The sequence below is a fragment of the Phascolarctos cinereus genome, unplaced genomic scaffold (genome assembly GCF_003287225.1).
Source record: "Phascolarctos cinereus isolate Bilbo 61053 unplaced genomic scaffold, phaCin_HiC Scaffold_9;HRSCAF=440, whole genome shotgun sequence".
In the NCBI taxonomy this organism is placed as follows: Eukaryota; Metazoa; Chordata; class Mammalia; order Diprotodontia; family Phascolarctidae; genus Phascolarctos; species Phascolarctos cinereus.
Window position 1 is genome coordinate 171,494,064 of NW_027556402.1, and position 23,933 is coordinate 171,517,996.

The window sequence follows — 23,933 nt, forward strand, 5'->3', positions numbered from 1 at the left end:
TGAAGAACGGATAAACAAAATGTGGTAAATGAATGTACTGGGATGTTAGTGTGCTGTTTGAATATGATAGACTTATGTGTAAAGACAGGTGTAAAGTGAAGTAGGCAGAATCAAGAAAATTATACACAAAATAACTACAACGTAAACGGAAATAACACAGATAAATGTTGTGAAAAACAACCACACTTGTCCCCCAAAAAGAGATGTGAAATCACCTCTTCCTGCTTCTCTGCACACGTGGAGGTCTACAGGTGTAGAACATTGCATACAATGCAAGAGGCTTTTAATATACTCGTTAGTTTTGCTGAATCTATTTTCCCTTCTCTTTTAAAATTCTTTACCATAAGGAATAGTTCTTAGAGGAGGGATACAGTGGGATATGCAGGCCATGTAAAAAATCAAAAAACAAACCAGCCTATCCTAGAGTCCAGGCTTTGAGCTTTTACACTAAAGCATGACTTAATTCAAGTATTGCTAAACATCCAAGTGCTAGGGAAAGTAACCAAACATATGAGCCTTTTATAAGGTGCTCCCTGTTAAATCCTAGGTGGTTACTTATTGCTAATCTTGATTTTGCTGAGAAGTGTGCAGAAGACAAATATATAGAAAGCAAGACTAGATCAGGAACTAGGAAATTCAAAAGTATTAAGGTCACAGAAAGGCAGGGAGTGAGGGTGGGGAAAGTAAAAAATCATGCAGAAAACATTAGTAATATGGAAACCTTGAATACAAGAAAATTCCTTCAGACAGGAATCATTTTATAAAATGGAACAGGCACTTACCCCAGGGCATGGGAAGATCAGAGACTGGGTTTGAACATATTCTAATTAAGTTTAAGAAAACTAAGTAAACTGATTGAAAATACAGGATCCAAGGTAATAAAAATTGAAGAGAGCTATGAACTCCTTAATCTAGAAGTATCTAGCCTTCCTGTGAAGAGCTACTCTTTAATTTTCCCGAGTCTAGAAATCACCCAGAACTAAGGGAACTAGTCAAGTCTCTAAGCAAGAGCAGGAACTCAGAATGTATACTCTTTCCCACTGGAGTGAGGATTGTGGTGGTGGTTGGACTGTGTGGAATTGGGAAGCTACTTGTATGGCTTTAAGATCTACTGTAAATCCCAATTTATCAAAAATAAATAAAACATAGAATAAATAAAATAATTTATCGGCCAGCATATTCTACTCTAATCCTCTCAAGTAAGATTAGCTAACTTAATTTATTTCTCTTCTCTACCCTCTGACTGACTGCTATACTTCATTTGTATGGTCACTGGACAATCAAACCTTTGTGGTCTAATACACAGAGGTTAAGGGTGTGCCGTAATTAAGAGTGAACTAATAATCTCTAGAGCTGTTTGCCTTCTGTCCTCTATCCTTTCATTACTAGTGGCCTAAAAAAGAGCCACCAGGGCTTTCTGCACTTAGGTTCTAAGCTGAAAGCCCCTGGTACTGATGAATGTAGATGTTCTAATGTGTTGATGAATTTGTATGCAGGTGCCCAAAGGCGATAAGGAATTCTGTTATCTTGTGGAATACATAGAACTTCTCTACACCTATCCTGTAGAATACCACAGGACATGATGAACGCCTACAGTGGACATTTGTGATTTAATGTTCACTCGAATACAAATATTTGCAGACTCCAGTTACACCACTTATTAAGGCAAGTACGGCTTCCTGGTATGATTTAATCAGTTTACAAAAGGAAATATTCAAACAAAGCTGCTCACACAATAGCAAAGTTAAACAAATGATTTTAATGTACACATTTACACTTATATTAATCCAACATCTACTTCCACCACGTATGCAAAGTAACTTAATCACAGAATGTTAGAGCTAGAAGGGATTGGTTTATCTTGTCCAATTCACCCATTTTTACAAGCGAAGAAACTGAGATCTAGAAAGGATCTAGTGTCACATAGCTGGTAGGTGGGAAAGTTCAACTCAAATCCAAGTATTCTGACTGAAGACTCAATACTCTTTCCACTAAATCATGTTACCTCTCATTTATATTACTTCACGTTGACATTCAAAAACTAAGTAATCTTCAACAAGACATAACTAAGATGGACTGTGCTTGTTAATAAACAGCACAGGGTAGAGTCCAAAACGGTTTTCTTGGCTCTAACATTTTCACATTCCATGAAGCAGCTTATTGAAATCTTCATTTCAGTATCTTATTTGAGAAATGGCAACACACAAAACACTAAAAGGATCTTCCCAAGTGTGCTGTTCTTCCCATATTTAAATCATAACTCTTGGGCTGTAAAAACTGAATAATAAGTAGGTCTATTTTCTATCCAGAATGCAGAGGTTTAGTTAACAAATTTACAACCTTCCTCCCCCCTCCCCAACTTCCTAATAGTGTAACTTGCATCAACGGTGTTTTGAAACTTCAGAAAAACTTAATATTAATTCTTGGAATTAATGTTTGTGGGAACCACTAATATTTACTCCATTAAAAAATTCTATCTTCTCTAGTTATCACTCTACAGAGACGATCTATATTTCTTGCAGCACAGAGGATATGAAGATGTTTATTTTCCCATTCAGATCAGACACAAGCCTCTTCACTTCCTTCCAAATGGATCAGACCACACTTTTAATCCTATGGAAAAAATAATATGAAAGTATTCAATAAGACAGGTTTCAGCTTCAAACCTCCAACCCCAAATGAACAAAATGACATTAAAAATTCAGTTGTGCAATTCCACACAGTTTAAAACAGCCCAGGCACTCTGCTGGAATCCAGGAATCTGAGACAGCTAGAATGCTGTGCCAGCCTTGAGGGTACACTTAAATGGCTTCACAATCTCCTCACAACAGGAAGAAAGCTATCTGGCCTAGTGAGAGAAGGAACTTTGCCACAAATCACTAAACTTTTAGTTAATAAGCCATTCACAGAGCTACAAATCATTCAGTCTCAGACAATTCAAATTTCCTTAAAGTAGCTTACTCTTTGGCTATAAAGGTGACCCTTTGCTTTTTGTACAAAGAATGTGATATCAATTAAAATAATCCACAAGTAAATGGTATATTCCCATGGGGTTGGCATCTAAATAGGTGCTTGGTAAAACCTGTAAAACACCTACTCATATTTCATATTCAACTGCATATTTAACCTACCTAATTTGCTGTATTTTTAATGTCCATTTTAAATATTCAAAACAAGAATGAAGCAAACATGCAAAGATCTAGGTTTAAATACTCAAATTGCCCATCTTAAAGCTTTCCTTGGCAATTATGTAATGACAGTTATTAAGAAATAAATCCAGTATAATTAGTATATGGTCCATGAGACAACAAAAATGTCTTCCCCAAATAGCAAGAATCCACCCCACCATTACTCAGCAAATTAGAATTATCATGAGTTTACCTGGTGGCTGCACATCTGCTTGAACAATACCAGCCCGATTTATGGCTTGTTCCAGCTCTGAGAAATACAAACCAAAATATGACTTTTTGTGAGAGAGGAAAGAAAAGCTGTACTTTCAAGGGCCAAGGTAATGGGATAGTCCTGGATAACCAAATTAAGAAAATCACACAGAAAAGCTATTAAATTCGGGGGTACCACTGAGCTATCATCATCTGTGGTTTTCAGGTAGTAGGAATTGGATCCCTTAAAGCAGAACACAAAGTCTTTTCTATATCATTCAACCAAAAAGGGGGAAAAAATCCTTCAAAGGAGAATTTTTCTAATGTCTTATTCTTTGTGCTCTCAGCATTTCTGAAAGGCAACAAAAACAAAAAGAGACTAATTTTGAAAGAACTCGTGGGCGTGATATCAAAAGGAAAATGCTGCTGAACTGAAGGAACAAATACAATTAACAATACGATGCAACTTAAATATCTGCACTGCACTTCATGGAAGAACAAGAGAGGAAATATGCTATGTTTTTGATAGGAAATAGAGCAGAAAATTAATCTTTGGGTGGGCGGCTTTGGTTTGGGTAAGTGAAGCTTCCCTAATTGATTGCAGGTGTTGTGCCAATTAGTAATAGCATTTAAGCTACAGAGGCTATGCCAGTCTCTCTGGAACTGTCCTGAACATGCAAAGGCCAAGAGAAATTGGGCATTTTCTGTCTGTAGGCTTCTAGCATTCTGACATCTTTCTAAGTGGTTTAGAATAAAACCAAGTCTTGTGAAAACAGAGACTTATTATTTTAAGAATCTTGCCAAACAAATGGTGGTATTTTAGAAGACAGACTTGTAGCCAAAGGACATTTACTAGAAAATTATAATAATTAAATTTTGTAATAAAACCTTTGTTTTAATCAGACTGACAGTGTTTCCTTGAATCCACATTTAGCTCTTATACTGTTTAACACTGGATCATTTTCTTTACTTGATTCTCTAGCTTCCTATAAAGATACAAATGGCATGACCCAACCAATAAGCAAGAATTTATACTGAAAGCTTATTGCTTTTACAACCCCTATTCCCCACTCCAAAGAATAATTGTCCACGATGAGTGATCCTACTTTACTTACTTTGTTGATAAAAGAACACTCAATTCTGTATTTACAAATAGGAAAATAGGGGTGGGGTAGTGGGGGTCAGTTTCCTCTGGGAATAGACACCCAATTCTAGGACGTGAGACAATGATGATTCACTAAGAAAAAAATGAAGTCACTGCATTACATTTCCTTAAAAACTAACAAGTGGAGACTGGTGAGAAATGACTTGTCTCTGACTATATGAAAGGTTGTTAGGGAAAAGGCTTAGACTTATTCTATACTGTCCTAGGTCCAAATGTGTTTCTAAGAGTGATGTATTTCAGCTCAATGTAAGAAAGAACTTCCTGATAGTAAGAACTATCCCCAAACGGGAATTAAATGCCTTGATAAGGTATTTATAAGGTATTTCCAATGATGGAGATCTTCAAGCAAAGATTAGATGACTATTTGTTTAGGGATACTATAAATTCAGGAGTGAGGTACAGGGTTGGACTCAATGACCTCTACAGTCCTTCCAGTGGGGATTCTGGATTCTTCCGGTGGGAACTATGAGACTTAAATATGTTTGAATAATACTTCTTAGAGGCAGTAACTCTACCTAATTACAATGAGTTATCAGGAATCCATTAATTTGTAGTTTTCTGAGCTGAGTGCTATACAGAATAGCATCCTTTCCATCCATATTCCTGTAGAAACAAAGCCTTCTTTGTAAAAAATAATCCTCCAAGAAGGGTCACTTTGAAATAAGTCAAGAGAAAATAACAATGACCACAGTTCACATGATCTGGGACAAAAGCATGTATACTCTCCTCTGTAAAGAACCAAAGAACTTTTCTCTGATAACAAGAGAATGGTGGGAAAGACTGCCTGTCAGTAAACAGAGTCAGAGATTCTATAACTGAACCAGGAGTGAGAAGGCCTAGGTTCAAGTTCTAGACCTGCTGCTTACTAGTTGTGTAATCTTGGGTGAGCCACCTTAATGCTTGTAGGCTCAGCTTTTTCATCTGTCGAATGGGAACAATATTTGAAATGCCAACCTCACAAGGTTGTCATGAAAACCACAGTATCTGGAGATTGAAGGGTCTTTAATGATCATATAATACAACCTCTTATTTTACAGATGAGGAAATTAAGACACAGAGAGGTTACCTGAATGCTTAAATCATACAAAATCAGGGCTTCTGACTCCAAATCCAGGGCTACTTCCACTACACCACATTGCTAATGCATGCTATAAACTACAAAGCAGTATATAAATGCAAGCTGCTATTATTACTAAGGAGATAATTTTTATGGAAATCAGACGTCTTGGTAGCACACATTCTTCTCTAAGGTACAATAAGGCAAGTGATAGAAAGCAAAAGAAACTTTCTTTAGGACAACTATTATCCCAATGAGCCTGTTCTGAGGAACACTGAAGGATGTTGGCTTTTGGCAGCGATGTTAGAATATTTAACTATTCCCTACCGTACTGTAACGCCATGGAGATATTACCAAGAAGGGAATCTTTGTCCTCACAGATTTTTACTAATTGTTAATGAAGTGTGAGAACAGCAAAGAATTTCTCTTAAACAGGGTATAATCTCTTAATTCTAATTTTAATGCTGATTATCGTTATGGCTTTGCTTGGGCTGGTAATTTAAATACTTTGCCTAATCAGTTTCTCCCAAGTGATAACTGAATATTAGTATCCTATCTACATCACAAGGTTCTTTAATTCATGAATGTTTTTGAAGACTTAGTACTTTTATATAAATTCACAATATTGAGCAAAAACCAAGCAAGAGAGAACACTCTCACTTGGGAATGTGGAATGAGAAAAGAAAAGTATAATACAATGTAAAGAGCACTGGATTCTTCCATTTACCCGTTGTGTAACCTTAGACAAGTCACTTAATCTCTCTGAGCCTCAGTTTTCTTATCTTTAAATTGGGGGCAACAGCACATAGCTCTTTTGTCAGAGTTACTAAACTGATAGATCAGAAGAATGTTATAAACATAGCAAACCTAATTGAGCAGAGCATATGACAAAGGCTCTCAAGCAAGAAGTGGACAAGATGATTAAGTAAAACTCAGACTCAGAACCAATGAGAGGTCTTTAAAGGAATGAAATAGACTTGAAAAGATTTCTAGGTGAAAAGGGCATCCTTGGACCTGGGCTATTTAGCACTTTCATCAATAATTTAGATTAATTCATAAATGGCATGCTTATCAAATTTGTAGATGACACAAAACTGGGAGGCATAGCTAATGTACTAAATGAGACAAAGATCCAAAAAAGTACAACAGGCTAGAACCTTAGGATAAATTTGAGAAGACAAAATTTAAGAGGGATAAAAGCAGAGTCTATGGGCAAAGTACTTGAATCCAAATAACTGAGTTTAAAAAACTGTATAAATATAGGATGGGAGACAAAATCACATGAAAAATATCTGTGTAGGTTTAGTAGAACACAAATTCAATATAAATTTATAGTGTGGTAAGGCATCCAAAATTAGCTAATGTAATCTTAAACTATAATAATAAAAGCTGTAATAGTGTCTGGAATGAAGGAAGTGATAGTCCCATTGTATCTTGCCATGGTCAGACCACACAAAGAATACTGTGCTCAGTTCTGGGCCCAATACTTTACGAAAGACTTTACCAAATTAGAAGGTGGTAGAAGGCAGAGGAGTCAGGATGGTGAGGGTGTTGGAAAAAATACCATGAGGGTCAGCAGAATGAACTGAGTACTATTTACTTACAGTCAAGGGCAGGGGAGGTGGGAAGGGGAGGGGGAGGACCCAACAACATAATTGTATTTAAGAATGTAAAGGATTTAGCCTCAGTGTAGAAGCTGCAGGGAAACTGATTTTAAGTGTGACTGCAAGCTTGTGCACTTTCTCTCATATATGTGTGTATATAGCTAAACAGATACTGATATATGTGTATATGTATATAGCTATAAAAAGCTAAGCTTCCTAGCAATTAGAACTATCTAAAAGTATAAGGAAGCATCTCAGGAGATAATGGAATCCCCTTCACTAGAGAGCGGTCTTCCAGCAGAAGCTGAATGACCATTCATCACAGATGTTGTAAAAGGAATTTCTGTGCAAGTATAGGTTGGACCATGATGATCTCTAAGCTTCTCTCCAACTGTGAGATTCTGTGATTCTTTTTGCCCCATCTATACCAATTAAATTCAACAAACCTTTATTAAATACCCACCATATGCAAGGCATTATGCTAGGAATTTAGAGTAAAAAGACAAAAACCAAATAGTCCTCATTCCAAGGAGGGATGAGATCCACAGTCAATACCTGAGGAGATTCCAACAGGAGCACATGAGCACAAAGGAACTTGAAGGAGTACATTCTAGCACGGAGGTGGCCTATGGGGGTGCAGAGAAGCAGGAAATGGACTGTCAAGTTTTCCAAACAGCTGGTAGTCCAGTTTGGATGGAATGAAAGCACAAAGAAAAGGGAATTGTATAAAATGAGGCTGAAATGAGAAGTAGGAACATATTGTGGAGGGTCATAAATGTTAAGTTGAGGAGTCTGAATCTTATCCTAAAGGCAACAGGGAGCTACTGAAGATGTTTGAGCAGAGGAGTGACACAAACAAATAAAGATGAGGAAAAATTATTATGCTACTAGAAAAGCAGTCACTCATCCCTCAGGTTTTAAAGCTACATCGAGATGAACTCTCCATAGGCTACAATTTTACTCTCATAGGAGACCTGACTAAGAATTCAGAACATTGGCGAGGCAGGAAAAGAGACTAAGGACTTCAAAATGTGAACAGATTAGAACTACGTAAGCAGCAAAATGATTCAAAAGCAAATGTTAAATATTATTGGTTTGAAGGCTCTTACAACCAGCACAACTCTGCCCCCTGGTGCACAGGCAGTGGTTGGCCTTGCAGATTTAATTGGAGACTTTAGTAACCAAAAGGTCAAAGAAGAGGAATGGGTGAAGACTGATGAGTCTCATTAATGTAGTTACAAGAACCTACTGCATGTTTTTAAAGTCTTTAAAAGACAATTTTTTGTTCTTAATTTTCATATCCTGAAATAAATCTACTACTTTGTTATCTGACTAAATAATAATGATTTTTATGTAAAACTCCTACATCAAATTACTAAGTCACAACTGGCTGCATAGGATATCACATAAGTAAGGATTCCATAACACATGGAAAAACCAGGGAAAGGTTAAACCAGCTACCCAAGCAGAACCAAATAACTATTTGGCTTATCATATTTTATCTAGTGATGCTTGGATAATTGAGCTGCATCCCTAGAGTGTCCATGTGAACCAGTCAATGTGCTAAAAGTCAGTATGACTTTAGCAACACCAGTCTATCCTTATTAATTATACTACACTCAGAAAAATATATTGTTGAAGCACGTAAAGGTAGGGTACAGTGATCTAACAATATAGGAAAAGCCATGACACAAAAGCTAAGACAAGATCTATAGCAACGTCCAAGTGACTGTCTTTGTCATTCATACTAGTGCAAACTGCAGGGCCCCACCCCTCATCTAAAAAGCTGGCTGGCATAAAACTTGAGTCCTTTCAGTACCACGGATAGCTTAAGCCTCACTAGTGTCCTTAGCAGCAGTGGCTTCCCCAGCAGCTCAATAAACGCTAAATAAGGTTGTGAAAGATGACACAGGGAGTCTTATTACAAAGTGCATCAATTCTAACTTCTCATACCGCAAATCTACGAGGCAAGAGAGGATCCCTAGAGATAGGTGATCAATCAATCAATCAATAAGTCATTTATTAAGCACTTACTATGCAGAAGGCACTGTGCTGAGGGTAGTGAGTAGAGGAGAAATGCAGCAGTCTCTGTCCTCAAGGAGCTCATTTTCCACCAGAGCGATACAACATATTCACAGACAAGTGGAGAGAAACTGGGAAAGGCCTTATGAAGGCAGTGGCAAATTGAGCTAAGCCTTGAAGGGAACTAGGTGTTCCAAGAGGTAAAGGTGAGGAGGCAGGGAATTACAACCCTGAAGGAGAGCCTGCTCAAAGGTACTAGAATAGGAGACATCATGTCCAGGGAAGGCCAGTTTGGCCAGACTATCAAGGACTTGAGGGGAAGACTGTATAATCAGCCTGGAAAGATAGGCTGCAGCCAACTCTGGAGAGTTTTAAATGCCAAAAAAGAGAAATCTGTATCCTAAAGGTAATGAGAAACCATGGAAATTTCTTGAACATAAGATCTTGTGTTCTGAGGACCTATGTTTTAAGAATATCAATTTGACAGCTTTGTAGAGGATGGATTGGAGAAGGGAGAGACTGGACATAGGGTGACCAATTAGAGTGTTATTTTAATAACAATCCAGGTAAGAAGTAATAAGGGCCTGGATCAGGGCGGTTGTGATTTAAGTAGAGAGAAGGGAATTAATTCAAGAGACACTTAAGAGGTAGAATTAACAATACTTTTAACGATCTGGGTATACAAAGGGGGTTAGAATGTTGAGTCAAGGATGATTCTTTGTTTGGGAACCTCAGTGTTTGAAGTTAGGAGGGCTGAGTTTAAGGGGAAAAATAATGAGTTCGGTTTTGGATCAGCTGATTTTGAGATGCCTCTGAGACACCCAAGTGGAGAGATAAGCACACAGATGGAGACTTGAGAATGGAGTTCAGTTCAGATTTTAAGGCTGAATATGTAGATTTATTTGGGAGTCATTTGCATAGATCCATACGATTATATGAGATAACCAAGAGAGAAAACATATAATTAATCAATAAACATTTCCTTGTTGAGGGCCGATCTTAAGAGTCTGATGTGGGTTTAAGATTCAGGGGCAGAGTCTGACCTCTGCCCAGGCTTTTACCCAAAAGGGCTCAATGATTAAGAGGTATGGCTCTCCAATCTCTCCATGTTAGGAGGTTCCTGAGACATTCCTTCTCACTCTTTGAACCTTACATTTACACATTCACTCCTCTATGCAGGTGGCACCAAGGCGCCTGGGAAAACCTTGGAAAATACAACCCAATCTAGGAACCCTGATAACGAGGAAATTTATGTTGTCACATCCTCAGCAGATGTTTTGGGGAGTATCTCACGGGGAGGACTCTTTGAAGTTAGGCTAGATTTTCTCTATATATCCTGTGCCCTCAGATGAATAAACTGAGTCAGTTCTGCCACTCCGCCTGGCCCATGTCTCAAGTTTATTTCATGGTCTCTGTTTGGTGTACTATCTGGTTGTGGGCAACATTTACTAAGTACCTACTATGCACCAGGCACTGTGCTAAGCAAAGGAGACACAAAAAAAGGCAAAAGAGAGTCCTGTCCTCATGAAGTTTACAATCTAATGGGGGAGACAACATGCAAACAAATATATACCGAGCAAGCTCTATACAAGATTACACAGGAAATAATTACCAAACAGAAGGCACTGAAATTAAGAGGGATTGGAGAAGGCTTCCTGTAAAAGATGGGATTGTAGCTAAGACCTGAAGAAAGCCAAGGAAATAAGTTGGTGGAGTGAAGGAGGGAGAGTGTTCCAGGCATGGGAGATAGCCAGAGAGAATGCCTGGAGCCAGGGGATAGAGTGTCTTGTTCCTAGAACATCCAGGAGGCCAATGTCACTAGATCTAAAAGCACATACTGGGGAGTAAGGTGTATGAAGACTGGAATGGTAGAAAGGGGCTAGGTTACAAAAGGCTTTGAATACAAACAATTTTGTATTTGTTGCTGGAAGGCATTAAGAAGCCACTGGAGTTTACGAAGTAAGGGGGGTTCATGACTGACTGCAGGATGGGATTGGAATGGGGAGAGACTCTGAGGCAGGCAAACCCACCAGCAGGCTAGTAAAATAATCAAGGTGTGAGGTAGATGAAAGCCTATACCACAGTGGTGGCAGCCTCAGGGAAAAAGGTAACAAATTAACTTTTGGACATGTTGAGTTTACTCTATATCTCCTGGATATCCATTTCAGGATGTCTAAAAGGCAGCTGGAAACGCAAGACTGGAGGTCAGCAGAGACTGATGCAAGACAAGTATATTTAAGAATCATTAGCATAAAGATGGTAATTAAATCCACAGGAACTGATGAGATCATGAAGTAAAGTAGTATAGAGGGAGAAGAGGGTCCAGACCCACTGAGGGACAACTACAGTTTAGAGTGAGTGACCTGGAAGAGGATCCAGCAAAGGAGATGGAAGAAGGAATAATCTGATAGGTAGGAGGACAACTAGGTGAAAGCAGTATCTCAAAAAACTAGAGAGAAGAGACTGTCAAGAGAGTGCAGAATAGTGTCAAACTCGGCAGAAATGTCAGCAAGAATAAATGGAGAAGAGGGACCAGGATTGAGCTCTCGGCTACACACAAATGGAAGGCAGTATAGATGAACCTTCTGCAAAGATGAGTAAGGCAAGAAGATAATCCATGAGAGAAGGATCACTAAAGCATGGGGCAGAGAAATGAGTGGGAGATGGGAAAGTGCACAGTGGTGTGAGGGGATCCCTAGCTGCCCTCATCAAAATTTGCAGCTTGCTCAATTCCCACTTGGAGAAACATGGCCCTAAGGTTCTAGTCAGGGTTGAAAAGTAGGTAGAAGAGAGTGATAAGAGTGCCAGAATCTATAGGCTAGGCTAGGGAGTGAGGAACTGCTCTAGGAGTTGGGGGGACTGAAAGATATAAGAGTGATTCTTCTCTAACATCTCCTCAGTCATGAAAAACTTGTTCAAGTCCTATCTATAGTCCCAAGAACTCAATCTCCAAAACTGAGTAGTACTGGGCACCTTGAGTCTAGGTGAATGAGCTCTCTAAGCTGCTTAGTTTACAGTCAAATGAAAGACTGGACCTAGCTGAGATGAGGAAGGGGGAAAGAAGGGTGAGATGAGGGTGCTTAGATTGGCCTGGGCAGGGAAAATAATTTTCATTTGTTCCCAATACTGGACTTGGGAGTCAAAAGTTCTCAATTCAAATCCCAATTCTACTCATATAATTTTTTTAAAATCAATAAATATTTATTTTTAAAAAGAAAAAGTGACCTTACAGGTAATCTAGTTTAATTTCTCCATTTCACATATGAATAAACTGAGGCCTAAAGAGGTAAAATTATTTTCCTAAGGGCTTCTTGTTTAATCTTAACCTGTCACTTAGGGACAGACAATAGATAGAGAGTTGGCCTAAGAGTCAGAAAAACTTGGCTCTAACCTCTCATCCATGCTGGCTTTGTGACCCTGGGCAAAACCCTTAACCTCTTAGTACCCCACAACACTCTATCTAAGGTTATTAAGTTGCAGAGCAGTGACCAATATGAATTGGTTGAGGGACTTTCTTCACTAAGAGCACCCTAAATCAATGAAATCACAGGGACAAAACAAAAACCAATAACCTCAACACTCTAGGCTTCATCTGTATATCTGAAATATACTAAATATGCCAAGCACTGTGCAAGGCACTAGAGATCCAAAGATAAAGACAAAAACACAACAGTCACAAGTGGGGGAGGAGGGACGGGGGAAAGTATAACATGTAAAAAAATAAGTATAAATATAAGCTAAGTAGTAATAAGTATAAGCAAAAGAGAGATCCAGATAGTCTAAAATTCTAAATGCTTCAAGGACTAAAATTATTTGAGAAAGGAAAGGAGATTTTTAGCTGGGGAGATCAGAGAAAAAGGAGGTAGAGTCTTAAGATGGCAGGAGTAAAGGTGATATAGTGATATAGCAGGTTGAGACCATGCTATGGTACTTCAGAAAAGTCAAGTCAACAAGCACTAAGTGCCTATCAGGGGCCAGGCACTGAGCTAAGTGCTGGAAAAGGAAAAAAGAAAGGCTAGGGAAGCACCATCTGTTTCACCATGGTCATGTGCAAAGGACATCTGAGAGACAGATAAGTTGGCAAGCTATTCCTTTCCCAAAGCCATCTTTTTAGCTCTTTACGCAACATAATTTTTACACTTAACCTCAATAGGATATTGCTCGAATGGAAGAAATCACAGGATGTAGTGGCCATAGCCAGAAAATATGAACTGCAAAGTAATAGCTAAAATGGATCCTCACTTATACACAAGATAGAACCAAACCTAGGGAACTATCAAAAGTTGCTGAGTTTAAAGAGAGCTTTTTTCATTTTCAGATACATTCTGTTAGTTTTTCTTTATTTACGTTAGACAATTGCAATTTTTCTGCTAAAAGCTAAAGCTCTGGGTCAGGGATTCTTAATCTCTTTTGTGTCATGGACCTTTTTTGCACAATCTGGCAAAGACTATGGACCCATTCTCAAGAATGTTTTTAAATGCATAAAACATATGGGATTATAAAAAAACTAATTATACTGAAATGCAATTATCAAACTTTTTTTTGTTAAAGTTCATGGACCCCAGGTTAAGAACTCCTGCCCTAGTCTAAAGCAGAGGAAGCTGGCAGCAACTGAATATTCCATGAAGCTCCATAAAAATATCTTTATTAAATTAACACATTTTTACATAATTATTATGCCATGTTAGTATAAGTTTTTATATTTGGAATCTTTAAAAATGTATTTATCACATTCTGAAGTCTAATTTCTTATGCCTTCTTACCATTCTAAAATTCCTCACTTTCCTAAATTCTCATTAATTTGCTATATAAGATTTCTTCTGGGTGGGCAGAGGGGGCTTGCTAGCAGAATCTTACTTTAGAAAAAACAATTTTCTCCTATATATGCCAGTGTTTTTAATGTGATAATTTTCAACAAGATCTCTTTTTAGGCATGCAGTCTATATTTGATGGTAACCTATATTCATATGAATATCGTATTAGTAAACCTTAAAGTATGGACGACATGACTTAAACAGTAGCCTGGAAAATGATTTCACACTATTTGCAGTTTACACGAATTGCCTCACATTTCATAGATTCTGCTCTTCTACTGAGGGCATCTTAGGATTTGGCCTCTGTAGGCTGTCTCTAAAACCCACAAAGAACTCCCTCCACATTCAACCACTGATATCTTTCCCATCCTTCAAAGCTGAATTCAAGTGTTTTCTCTTCCAAAAAGCCTTTCCTAATACTTCTACCTAGAAGTAATCTATACCTTTTCCTATCTCTCATACTGCACTGTTTGGTGGTCTTCTATGTATTTACAACTTGTATTCAAGTTAGTTATATATTTTTCATATCTTCCCTATTAGATGATAAAGTCTTTAAGATCAGAGACTACCTTGTTTCATCATTGTTTTCTCCAGGTAAACCACAACGCATTGCATATAAAAAATACTTAAACATATACTGAATTAAACCGAATCTTATTAAGGCGGCACAACATATCAGAATAAGGTAGACTAGGATAGACAGCATTTAAATTACAACATCTGCACTAAATGAAATTCTCATACCCTAAGTGAGTGGTTCATTAGAAACATAATGCTGTGTCAACAATATGAATGATGAAAAGCTCCTTTGGGGTTCCCTCTATATACAATAAAACTACATAACTTTGTTTGATACATCAAATCTCAAGTGCAAAGAGTTATAGTGGAGTCTTACTTATTCTCCTCAATCTTCTAATAACCTCGAAGGCAATGATAGCATCTTCTCTAATTCTATATGGTATTTGTAAACCTCATAGCACTTAATAAAACTTAAATGCTTGTGTTAAGTTAAAAAATTATCCAAAGATCATATTGGAGCTAAAATGAAGTAATCACTAATGCGATTGCATAAGATTTTATGATCAGTCAGTTAACAAGCATTTATTAAGTCTACTATGTGCAAGGCACTGTGCTAAACACTGAGGATACAAAATGAGGCAAAAATCAGTCCCTGTCCTCAAGGAGCTCACACTCTAATGGAGGAGACAAGCAAACAAATATGTACAAACAAGCTCTGTGTGTGTGTGTGTGTGTGTGTGTGTGTGTGTGTGTGTGTGTGTGTGACAAACAGGAAATAATTAGGAGAAGGAAGGCAGGAAGGCACTAGAATTAAGAGAGGTTCAAATAGGGTTCCTGTATATAAGATTTTACTTGAGACTTGAAGGAAGCCAGAAGGAGGAGAAGAGCTCAGGGAATAAGGTGTAAGAACACTGGAAAGGTGGGAGAGGCTAGGTTATGAGGGATTTTGTATTTCATCCTAAAGATGATAGGGAGCCCCTGGAATTTATTGAGCAGAGAGAGAGGTGACAGAGTGAGACCTGCACTTCAGGAAAACCACTTCAGCAGCTGAGTGGAAGAAAGATTGGAGTGGGGAGAGACTTGAAGCAAGTAGACCCACAAACAGGGCACTGCAATAGTCCGAACATGAGGTGATGAGAATCTGTATCGGGGTGGTGGCAGTATAAAAGAGAAGGGAGGAGTATTCAAGGGATATTTCACAAGTGTAATTCATAGGCCCTAGAAACAGACTGGATAGGGGATGGGGGGTGGGGAGTTGTCACATGTGAAAAATCGTGAATAGTAGGGGATGTCATCTAGGTTACAAACCCTAGAGGACTTGGGAGGATGGTGGCAATATCAACAGTAATAGGGAAGATGGGGGGAAGGACTTAGGAGGAAGATGATGAGTTTTGTTTTGTATGTGCTGACTTTAAAATGGATATCCAATTCAAGATACACAAAAGGCAGTTGGAAATGCAAGACTGGAGATCAGGATAGGTAGATTTGAGAATCGTCAGCATAGAGGACTAATATAGAGGGAAAAGAGAAGAAGGTCCAGGACAGAGAATTGTGGGATACCTATGGTCAGAGGGTGTGATCTAGATGAAGACCTAATAAAGGACACAGACCTGTTCTGATGGGTAGGAAGAGAACCAAGAGAGAGTGGTACCCTGAAAACCTAAAGAGAATATCAAGGAGAAGAGGGTTATCAGTGTCAAAGGCTACAATGAGGTCAAGAAAAACGAAGAATGAGAAAAGGCCACATTCCTGAATTTGGCAATTAAGAGATCACTGGTAACTTTGGAGATTAGTTTCTAAGGTCAGAAGGCATATCGTAAGGGATTAAGAAGTATGAGGAAACCATCTCATTCTTCAACATTTAATGCCCTAGTTGGCTCTCGGCCCTTGTGTACCTATGCAGATAGGACCACATATATGTTCAGCCCCACCCCGGATTCTAGAATTTGGGATGGGGCTGGAAAGGGATGTGCCATAAGGAATATAGGCAAGTAGCTCAGAAACTCAGCATTTGTGACATCTTTGTCACTGACCTCACTCTTTCCTTACACACTGGTTCCAATAACTGCACTCTTGTCTTTTGCCCTCTGATCAAAGTTCCCTGTGTCTCAGTGCTTATCCTGTTCCTGAATCCAGGGCTATGTTTTGGTAGCACTTGTGCTCCCAAATCTTCCCACTGGCAGCTCCCCTGACTGAACCTCTCTCAACTCTTTACCTATGCCGCTAGCTTCAGGTCCCAAGCACCTCTAGTTAAGCTTCCAAGAAAGACCTGGTTATGATCTGGATGGTTTAGCTACTGAAGATGTTATCTGAAGGATACAGAATCTTTTTTTTTTAAGATTCATGTATAATATGAACCAAAGATCACATTTCATACATTGAGTACATTTTTAAAAGTCTGATCTGCCTTAAATGACATCATTACAGTAATACACAATGGACACTCTCCATACATAACCAATATAAAACCTGGCACTTACAGAATGCTTTTCGGTTTACAAAGAACTTAACATATATTCAAATAAATGGAGAGTAGAGATTGTCTTTTGCTTCTTTTTGAATCCCCAACATTTAGCAGTTCCTGGCACATAGTAGGTTTAATAAATGTGTATTGACAGACATCTCTTACATTCATCCCTTCCTTTCCATTCTTACTGTCATCACTTTAATTAAACACCTCATTATCTCTTACCAGGAGTACTAGAATAATTTCCTAACTGGTCTCCAGTCTACCCCTATTTCAATTCACCATGTATAATGCTGCCACATTAATTTTCTTAAAGCACCATTTAAGCCCTTAAAGCTCTATTCAAGTTATTGCCTTGCTTAAAATTCTTTCTCCCTGCCTTAGATTCAACTCAAGATCTACCAGGACCTAGCCCCACCTATTGAGCCTTTCTAGCATTCTAAGATTATTTCTTTTCATAAATTCTATTTTAGAGCCAAACTGACCAATTCACTCTTACCAAAACATGTTCAAAGTGGTCCTTACCATCAGTCTCCCACTTCTGTGTCCTTATTTGTGACGACCCAAATGCCTGGAATCAACTTTTCCAATCCATCTTCCTGTTAAAATCTCTCCCTTCCTTGAAAGCACAACCCCCAATGAAGCTACCCTTTATCCCCACAAGTGAAAGTGATCTCTAGCATCAGATTTTTCATAGCATATCTAACCTCTATTTTGCATTTACAACCTTCTGACATACCAAACTCATTTGTATACATATCATATCCTCTCTATTAGATTGTACAGTCTTCAGCACAATCTTTCTTCATTTTTCTGTCTCCTGGGTCTAACTTAATAACTATCTGTTGAATGAATTAATGCTTACACAGTACTACAGAAAGACAAATGTGTGCCTAATCATTTTATTTCCAGAAGTCAAATTGTGGCCTATTATTCATTTAAGATCTCTAAGCACCAGGCACTATTATACTTCTTTGTATTAACTGTGGCCAACCTCCAGTTTGAAAATAATTCAGTTCTCCTGGATACCAAAACAATAATATAAAGCCTAAAATTTTCTCTTTATGCAAATATCTTTACAACTCTAATCATCACTGAGTTAATCAAGGTTAAGCTTTTAAAATTATTGGATTTGATTACCAAAATGAAAAAAAAATTACTCTTGGGACATAAAGTGTTGTCAGGATCCCTATACCAAGACCATTCCTCTTTTTTTACTATTAGGAGACACCCTGTTTTCCAGAGTTAAGGCCCAGCAAGCAAGCTGTGCCCTGAACTTGGCATATCAATCCTTTGTGCTTACCCTCTAGATGATCTCAGCTACAACAAAATCCCAAAGTTGTTTCACACCAGTAAGAGGAGGTCTCTGAGCTTGGACAAGCACCTGTATGTAGTACCTATGTTCCAGTCATGAAGTCCTGCTATAAATCAAACTTGTCTCACTGCTGCTGTTACCCCTTCTTGTCACTGCAGCCACTGGTATTGAGATTTGTCTGCGCTAAAGGTCTCTTACTGTGGGGGGCCCTGGCACATATGTGTCTAGTTTTCTTCTTCCAACAGAATAAAGAAAGCTTTTTGCCTATAACCACTGTTAGCTCTTTGGTTTGGTTTGGTTTCGTTTTATTTTTAGAGTTAACTGTGATTTTGATAACTTGTGTGAGCTCTCTGGTTTTGTTTTTTAGAAATAACAGGAGCTACAGAGCTGCTGTGGCTCTTTGGTCATTTGGTCAGGGTTGACAGTTGGCGTCAGAAGTGGGATCAGAAAAGGTTAATTCCCCATGCCTCCTCCTCCAGTGTGACTCGAAGGAACCCTTTCAGCTCTGCTGTTTCAAACTGGGAGAGAGGCAGTGGGTAATTTTCCTTCTCTGATTTCCAAGTTCCCATCTTTTGGTCTAGCTTTGCTGCCTTGGAGAACTGAAACTGGTTGTCACAACTGCAGAGAGGATTCATCAGTCTCTTTTGGCTTCTTGGATCAGGTACCTTTGTTTTTGTTTCCCTTTGGTTATCATCTGGGAAATCTGGTAATTAAGAGTGAACTTCCAACAAATACTTGGCTGCAGGGCATATTCATTTAGTCCATGGAACAGATACTTGCAGGTTCTTAAGTAATTGGCATAATGTGACATTGTTGGCCAACTTGGCCATCATCAGGTTTTAATAAATGGCTACTCGAAACCACCAAGTAAGAAGCCTTTTGTAATGTGGACTCCCTTAAAAAAGTTTAGATAGAATTGTCCTATGTATCTACCTTATCATTTTTTGTCTATGTTTGTGCCTTTGTAAAATGTAAAATGTCTGTGTTCATGTTTATGTTGTTTGTGTATTCTATTACCTTGAAAGATTTAAAATACAGCCAGCCAGAAAAATTACTAAGGGCTCTAGCCAAAAAGTTTAGAACACTGGGAAAGATTAATGAACTTTCATAGTTGAAGCAAGTGTCCCAGCAAGAAGGACTAACTTCAACTTTAGACTTTACTCAAGAGATTAGATTATAAGAAAAGGAAAAAAAAGACAAAGAAAAGAGAAAAAGAAAAAAAAAACATGCAAGACATTTTATTTCTTGTCATTTCAACTTTGCCCATGTTGGAATTACAGAAATAAAGTCAGATAATCTACATTCTTCACAGGCTGCCCAAAATCCTTTGGCATGGCAGGCTGCAGGCCACAGGTTACACAGGCCTGCTATAGTAGAAAATGGCATGTGCTGCAGTCTAGGAATTGCTGATGTCTGTGCCTGGAGAGTGGCAGTGGGTAATTTTCCTTCTCTGATTTCTAAGTTTTAGAGATGAACTTGGCCTGGCCTAAGGTAGGATCTTCCTGACTTTATTTCCCCATAGTGCAATTTCCTTTTTGAAAAGGAATTTCCCACTTGGTTAATCCTGAGCCTTGCTTTTGATACCCTATGACTACATGATCAGCTGTCAAATATTACTCATGCCTGGAATCAAACAGAGCTAAGGAAGTTCTTCCCTGTTAAGACAGACATTGTTATAACTAGATCCCTCTTTTTCCTTTTACAGCAAATTTCTATAATCAATATGTTCTGTAAGTAGATTGATTCTAGAATATCTCTGAGTTATTATAAGATGCAAGTATGAACATCTTCCCATTTTAACCTGTATTTATGGTCAAATTATAACATAGGAATGATATCCTAAGGGGGAAATGATTAGATAAAGTAATCAGACAAAGATGTAATGTGAAAGTTTTCTAAATAAATAGAATAGTAAAATTTGAAAAAGCAACAGGATTAGACTGCTTTCTCTAAGCACTATACCATGACAGCAGGGAGATGATGACATGACTTGCAATTGACTTTGATTTGAGTGAGGGAGGACTGTGCAAAGTCACCAGCCTCACTTTCTCCTCCAGAGCCATCTGAGTCCAATGGCTAGAAACAGATCAGGATGACTGACGATGGCCCAGGATGCAGTGGGAGACCTTGGCCTTTTAAAGATGAGGTCTTTCTGAGTGAGGCAATGCCCATTTAGTGAATAGGCCTCTTTAAGAAGCGAGACAAGGGATGGTCCCCTTTAATCAAAAAATAAAATAAAATAAAACTGGGAAGGGAAGACCTTCCGGGTTGCTGGGCAAAAATAGAAAAAGTAATGTAAAATGAATGTAAATAGCATGTTTTAGTAATAAGTTCTCAAAACTGGATTGAGGATTTTACACAGAAATTGTATTGATGATGGAAAAGAAAGTGAAATTATATTCCCATTTTTAAACTGTCAGATAATTTTAAAAGGCAGAAGAGTTCAGTCTGTGATTGAACTGTCATAAATTTTTAAAAGATTCTTATATTAGGTACAGGATTTAGGTAAGGATAGAAACAGCAAATTGTATATAAACTGAAATTCTATGATGTTTCAAAATAGGAAAGCCAAATTTAAGTGACTGTACTAAATTATATTAAGTCAGAATTATGTAGGAACCCCTAGATTTGGAACCAGAGAAGCAGAGCCCCCTTTAGAGCTGTCCTGAGAATAAAGCCTATTGTCCAAGAAATCTAGGGACCAGATAACAAGAGACATCTGGGACTCACAATATGCTGGTTAAATGGATATCGAGAATGGGTTACTAGGATACAAGGAGACTTAATGTTAATTAATATTGGTGATAACTATTGTATTGCTTTGCATGGTTTATGTTTAAGTTTTCTTGGTTACCTTGGTGACATGTGGAATCTCTCTTCTCAAAACTAGTCCACCATGAGCCCCTCTAGGTACTTTTACCTGTAACCTGACGTTAATGAAATGTTATTTAATGTAATTATGATTAGGAATTTATGGAAATTTTTATTGCATTGTTTGAACCTAGCCCTCCATGGCTGGGAAACTGGACCATCTCTATATGCTGTTTAGAGACCTTCAACCCAGGATGTATGTTACGCTCACCAGAAACTCAGACCCAAAGACTGATGGCAAGGAGTTTTCTCACAATTGTATATCTCAAGCAACCCATGTCTTGTCTGAAAACTAGCCCTGTACTGATCAATCAATCATTGTTTCTAAGGGCCCCAACTAGGTCCTTCTCACTACTCCCATAGCTGCCAAAGTCATGGGTGAGAACTCCTGGATCATCTGAAGAAAGCCCCTGCTCCTGAATGGACCGCAGAATCCTCCAGGGACCTCAAGGTTCATCTAGTATGGACCCAGAAGCAGCCGACATCCAGATGAGACAGCTATCCCAAGATACTGGGCAAGGGCTGAGTATATATATTGTCCAAGTTTTTTTCCCTTTTCCTTTTTGTTATGTGCCTGACCATCAAGGCCCTGATTTAAACATGTACTGGCATACTCTTCCTCTACCTTCTTGGCTCTCCTACCTGGGATACACTTCCCAATAGGTCCCCTCAAGGAACTAACCTACTGGGATAAAAATGCCATTCCATCGTTGCTAAGGGTAAGGGGCTAACAAATTGTTATATCTGCTACCTTAACCCCTAAGTTCACCAACCTAAGCCTACGGCTGTCCCTCAACTCAACATCTCATCCTGGCCCAGCTGGCCTCTCCTGACATCTTGGCTTATACGGGCTTCTTCTTTATTGGCCAGAAGGAGAGGGGTTCTTTTAGACCCTCTCCCTTTGGCCAAAAGGGGGAAATGTCAGGATCCCCATGCCAAGACTACCCCTCTCTTTTTACTATTAGGAGACACCCTGTTTTCCAGAGTTAAGGCCCAGCAAACAAGCTGTGCCCCAAGTTTGATGCTCACCCTCTGGATGATCTCAGCCACAGCAAAATCCCAGAATTGTCTCTGAGCTTGGACATGCACCTGTAGTACCCATGTTCTGATCATGAAGTCCTGCTTTGAATCAAACTTATCTCAATGTTGCTGTTACCCCTCACTGTCAGAGTTACAGCTCACTGTGTAGCTATTGGTATAAGTATTGAGATTTGTCCACACCAAAGTGGGTCTCCTACTGTGGGTGGCCCTGGCACATATGTGCCTAGTTTTCTTCCTCCAACAGAATGAAGAAAGTTTCACTCTTTGGTTTTATTTTGTTTTGTTTTATTTTATTTTTAGAGTTAACTGTGGTTTTGATAATCTGTGTTGAGCTCTCTGTTTTATTTTTAAGAATTAACAGCAGTTGCAGAGTTGTAGTGGCTCTTTGGTCATTTGGTCAGGGTTGACAGCGGCCAAAGTAATAAAGGAAAAGAATCTCCCAAATCTTGAAGATTCACTGATTATGGCAGAGAGAAAAGGGGCCAGAAATATAACAACCCCACATTCAGGTTAAGGGCTTGGGAAAGATTTCTGCTGAAAGCCACATCTGGGAGGCCAAATTTGGGCCCTTGGGTTTCTCTTAATGTTTCAAACTGCTATTAATGTAAACCACTCACTATTCAACTGGGAGGCAACAGATTTTTTTTTGGGGGGGGGAGTAAGAAGGAGATGGGGGGGTATAACCTACAATACAGAGGCCAAGTGAGATGAAGGAAATAGCCTATAACCCAGATATAAGGCCCAGAAGACCAGAGTGTTAACATAGATGCAAAGATGCAGCTCTATAAAATGTGTGTAAAAGGGAGGGCCAAAGTGTAACCCCAACATGGGGGGTTGGAGCAGAATGACAGTGCAATAGAGGGGCAGAGCAAGGCAGAATGTGACCCCAGCTTTAAGAGAGGAGTACAGAATGTGACCCTAGGATTTCAGGAGAGAGGCTGAAAGGAAAACAAAAAGAACCACCATGGGGGCGGGAAAGAAATAATAACAGCATTTATGCATCTCTGTAAGGTTTAAAACACACTTTACAAATATTATCTCGCTTTATCCTCACTGAACAACCCTGGGAAGAAAGCTTTATTGTTAAACCCATTTTAGAGATGGGGCAGACAAAGGTGAAGTCACTTGCCCAAGTGTCTAAGGCTGGATTTGAACTCGGGTCTTCATGACTCCAGGACTGACAATGTGACCCAGCATGGGGGACTGGGGGTAGAGAGTGTGTGACCCCAGGACAGAGGTGGGAACAGAATGTGACGCCAGGAGGCGGGGGAAAGGGGGACAAAAAGGGAAACCAGCATGGGGGGGGCCAAAGCTGGACCCCAGTATGGAGAGGGGGGAGAGAAGGGACCCTGGGGTGGGGGCTGAAGAATGACTCAAGTCTGAGGGACCTGCGGGCGGAAGCAGTTCTCGGACCCGAGCCCCAAGGGGGATGGTGGTAGCGACTGACAGCCGGGGTCAGCGGTCACACTCACTGTACTCCTCGGTCCGCATCAGGGGCCGGAAATAGATGGGGTAGAAGGCGGCGCCCAAGAGGAAGGCGAAGCCGCCGAAAATCATCGCCGTGCGCAGGTTGCGAGACATGACCCGAGCTCGAGACGCCCCGCACGAGTCACCGACCCAGGACTCCCGGCCGCGCTCGCAGCACACCCGACGCGCCGGAAGCAGGGGCGGGAAGAGG

The 23,933-nt window shown here is 39.3% G+C and overlaps 1 protein-coding gene across 1 annotated transcript; it reads right to left on the minus strand.

The window, feature by feature from the left end:
- Nucleotides 1-1,739: 1,739 nt before the first annotated feature.
- On the minus strand, nucleotides 1,740-23,933 carry SMIM20 (small integral membrane protein 20). Its single transcript, XM_020992308.2, has 3 exons — nucleotides 23,728-23,933; nucleotides 3,382-3,438; nucleotides 1,740-2,613 (listed from the first exon to the last, which is right to left on the minus strand). The coding sequence occupies exons 1-3, from the start codon at nucleotides 23,834-23,836 to the stop codon at nucleotides 2,576-2,578; spliced, it is 204 nt and encodes a 67-aa protein (XP_020847967.1). The 5' UTR covers nucleotides 23,837-23,933; the 3' UTR covers nucleotides 1,740-2,575.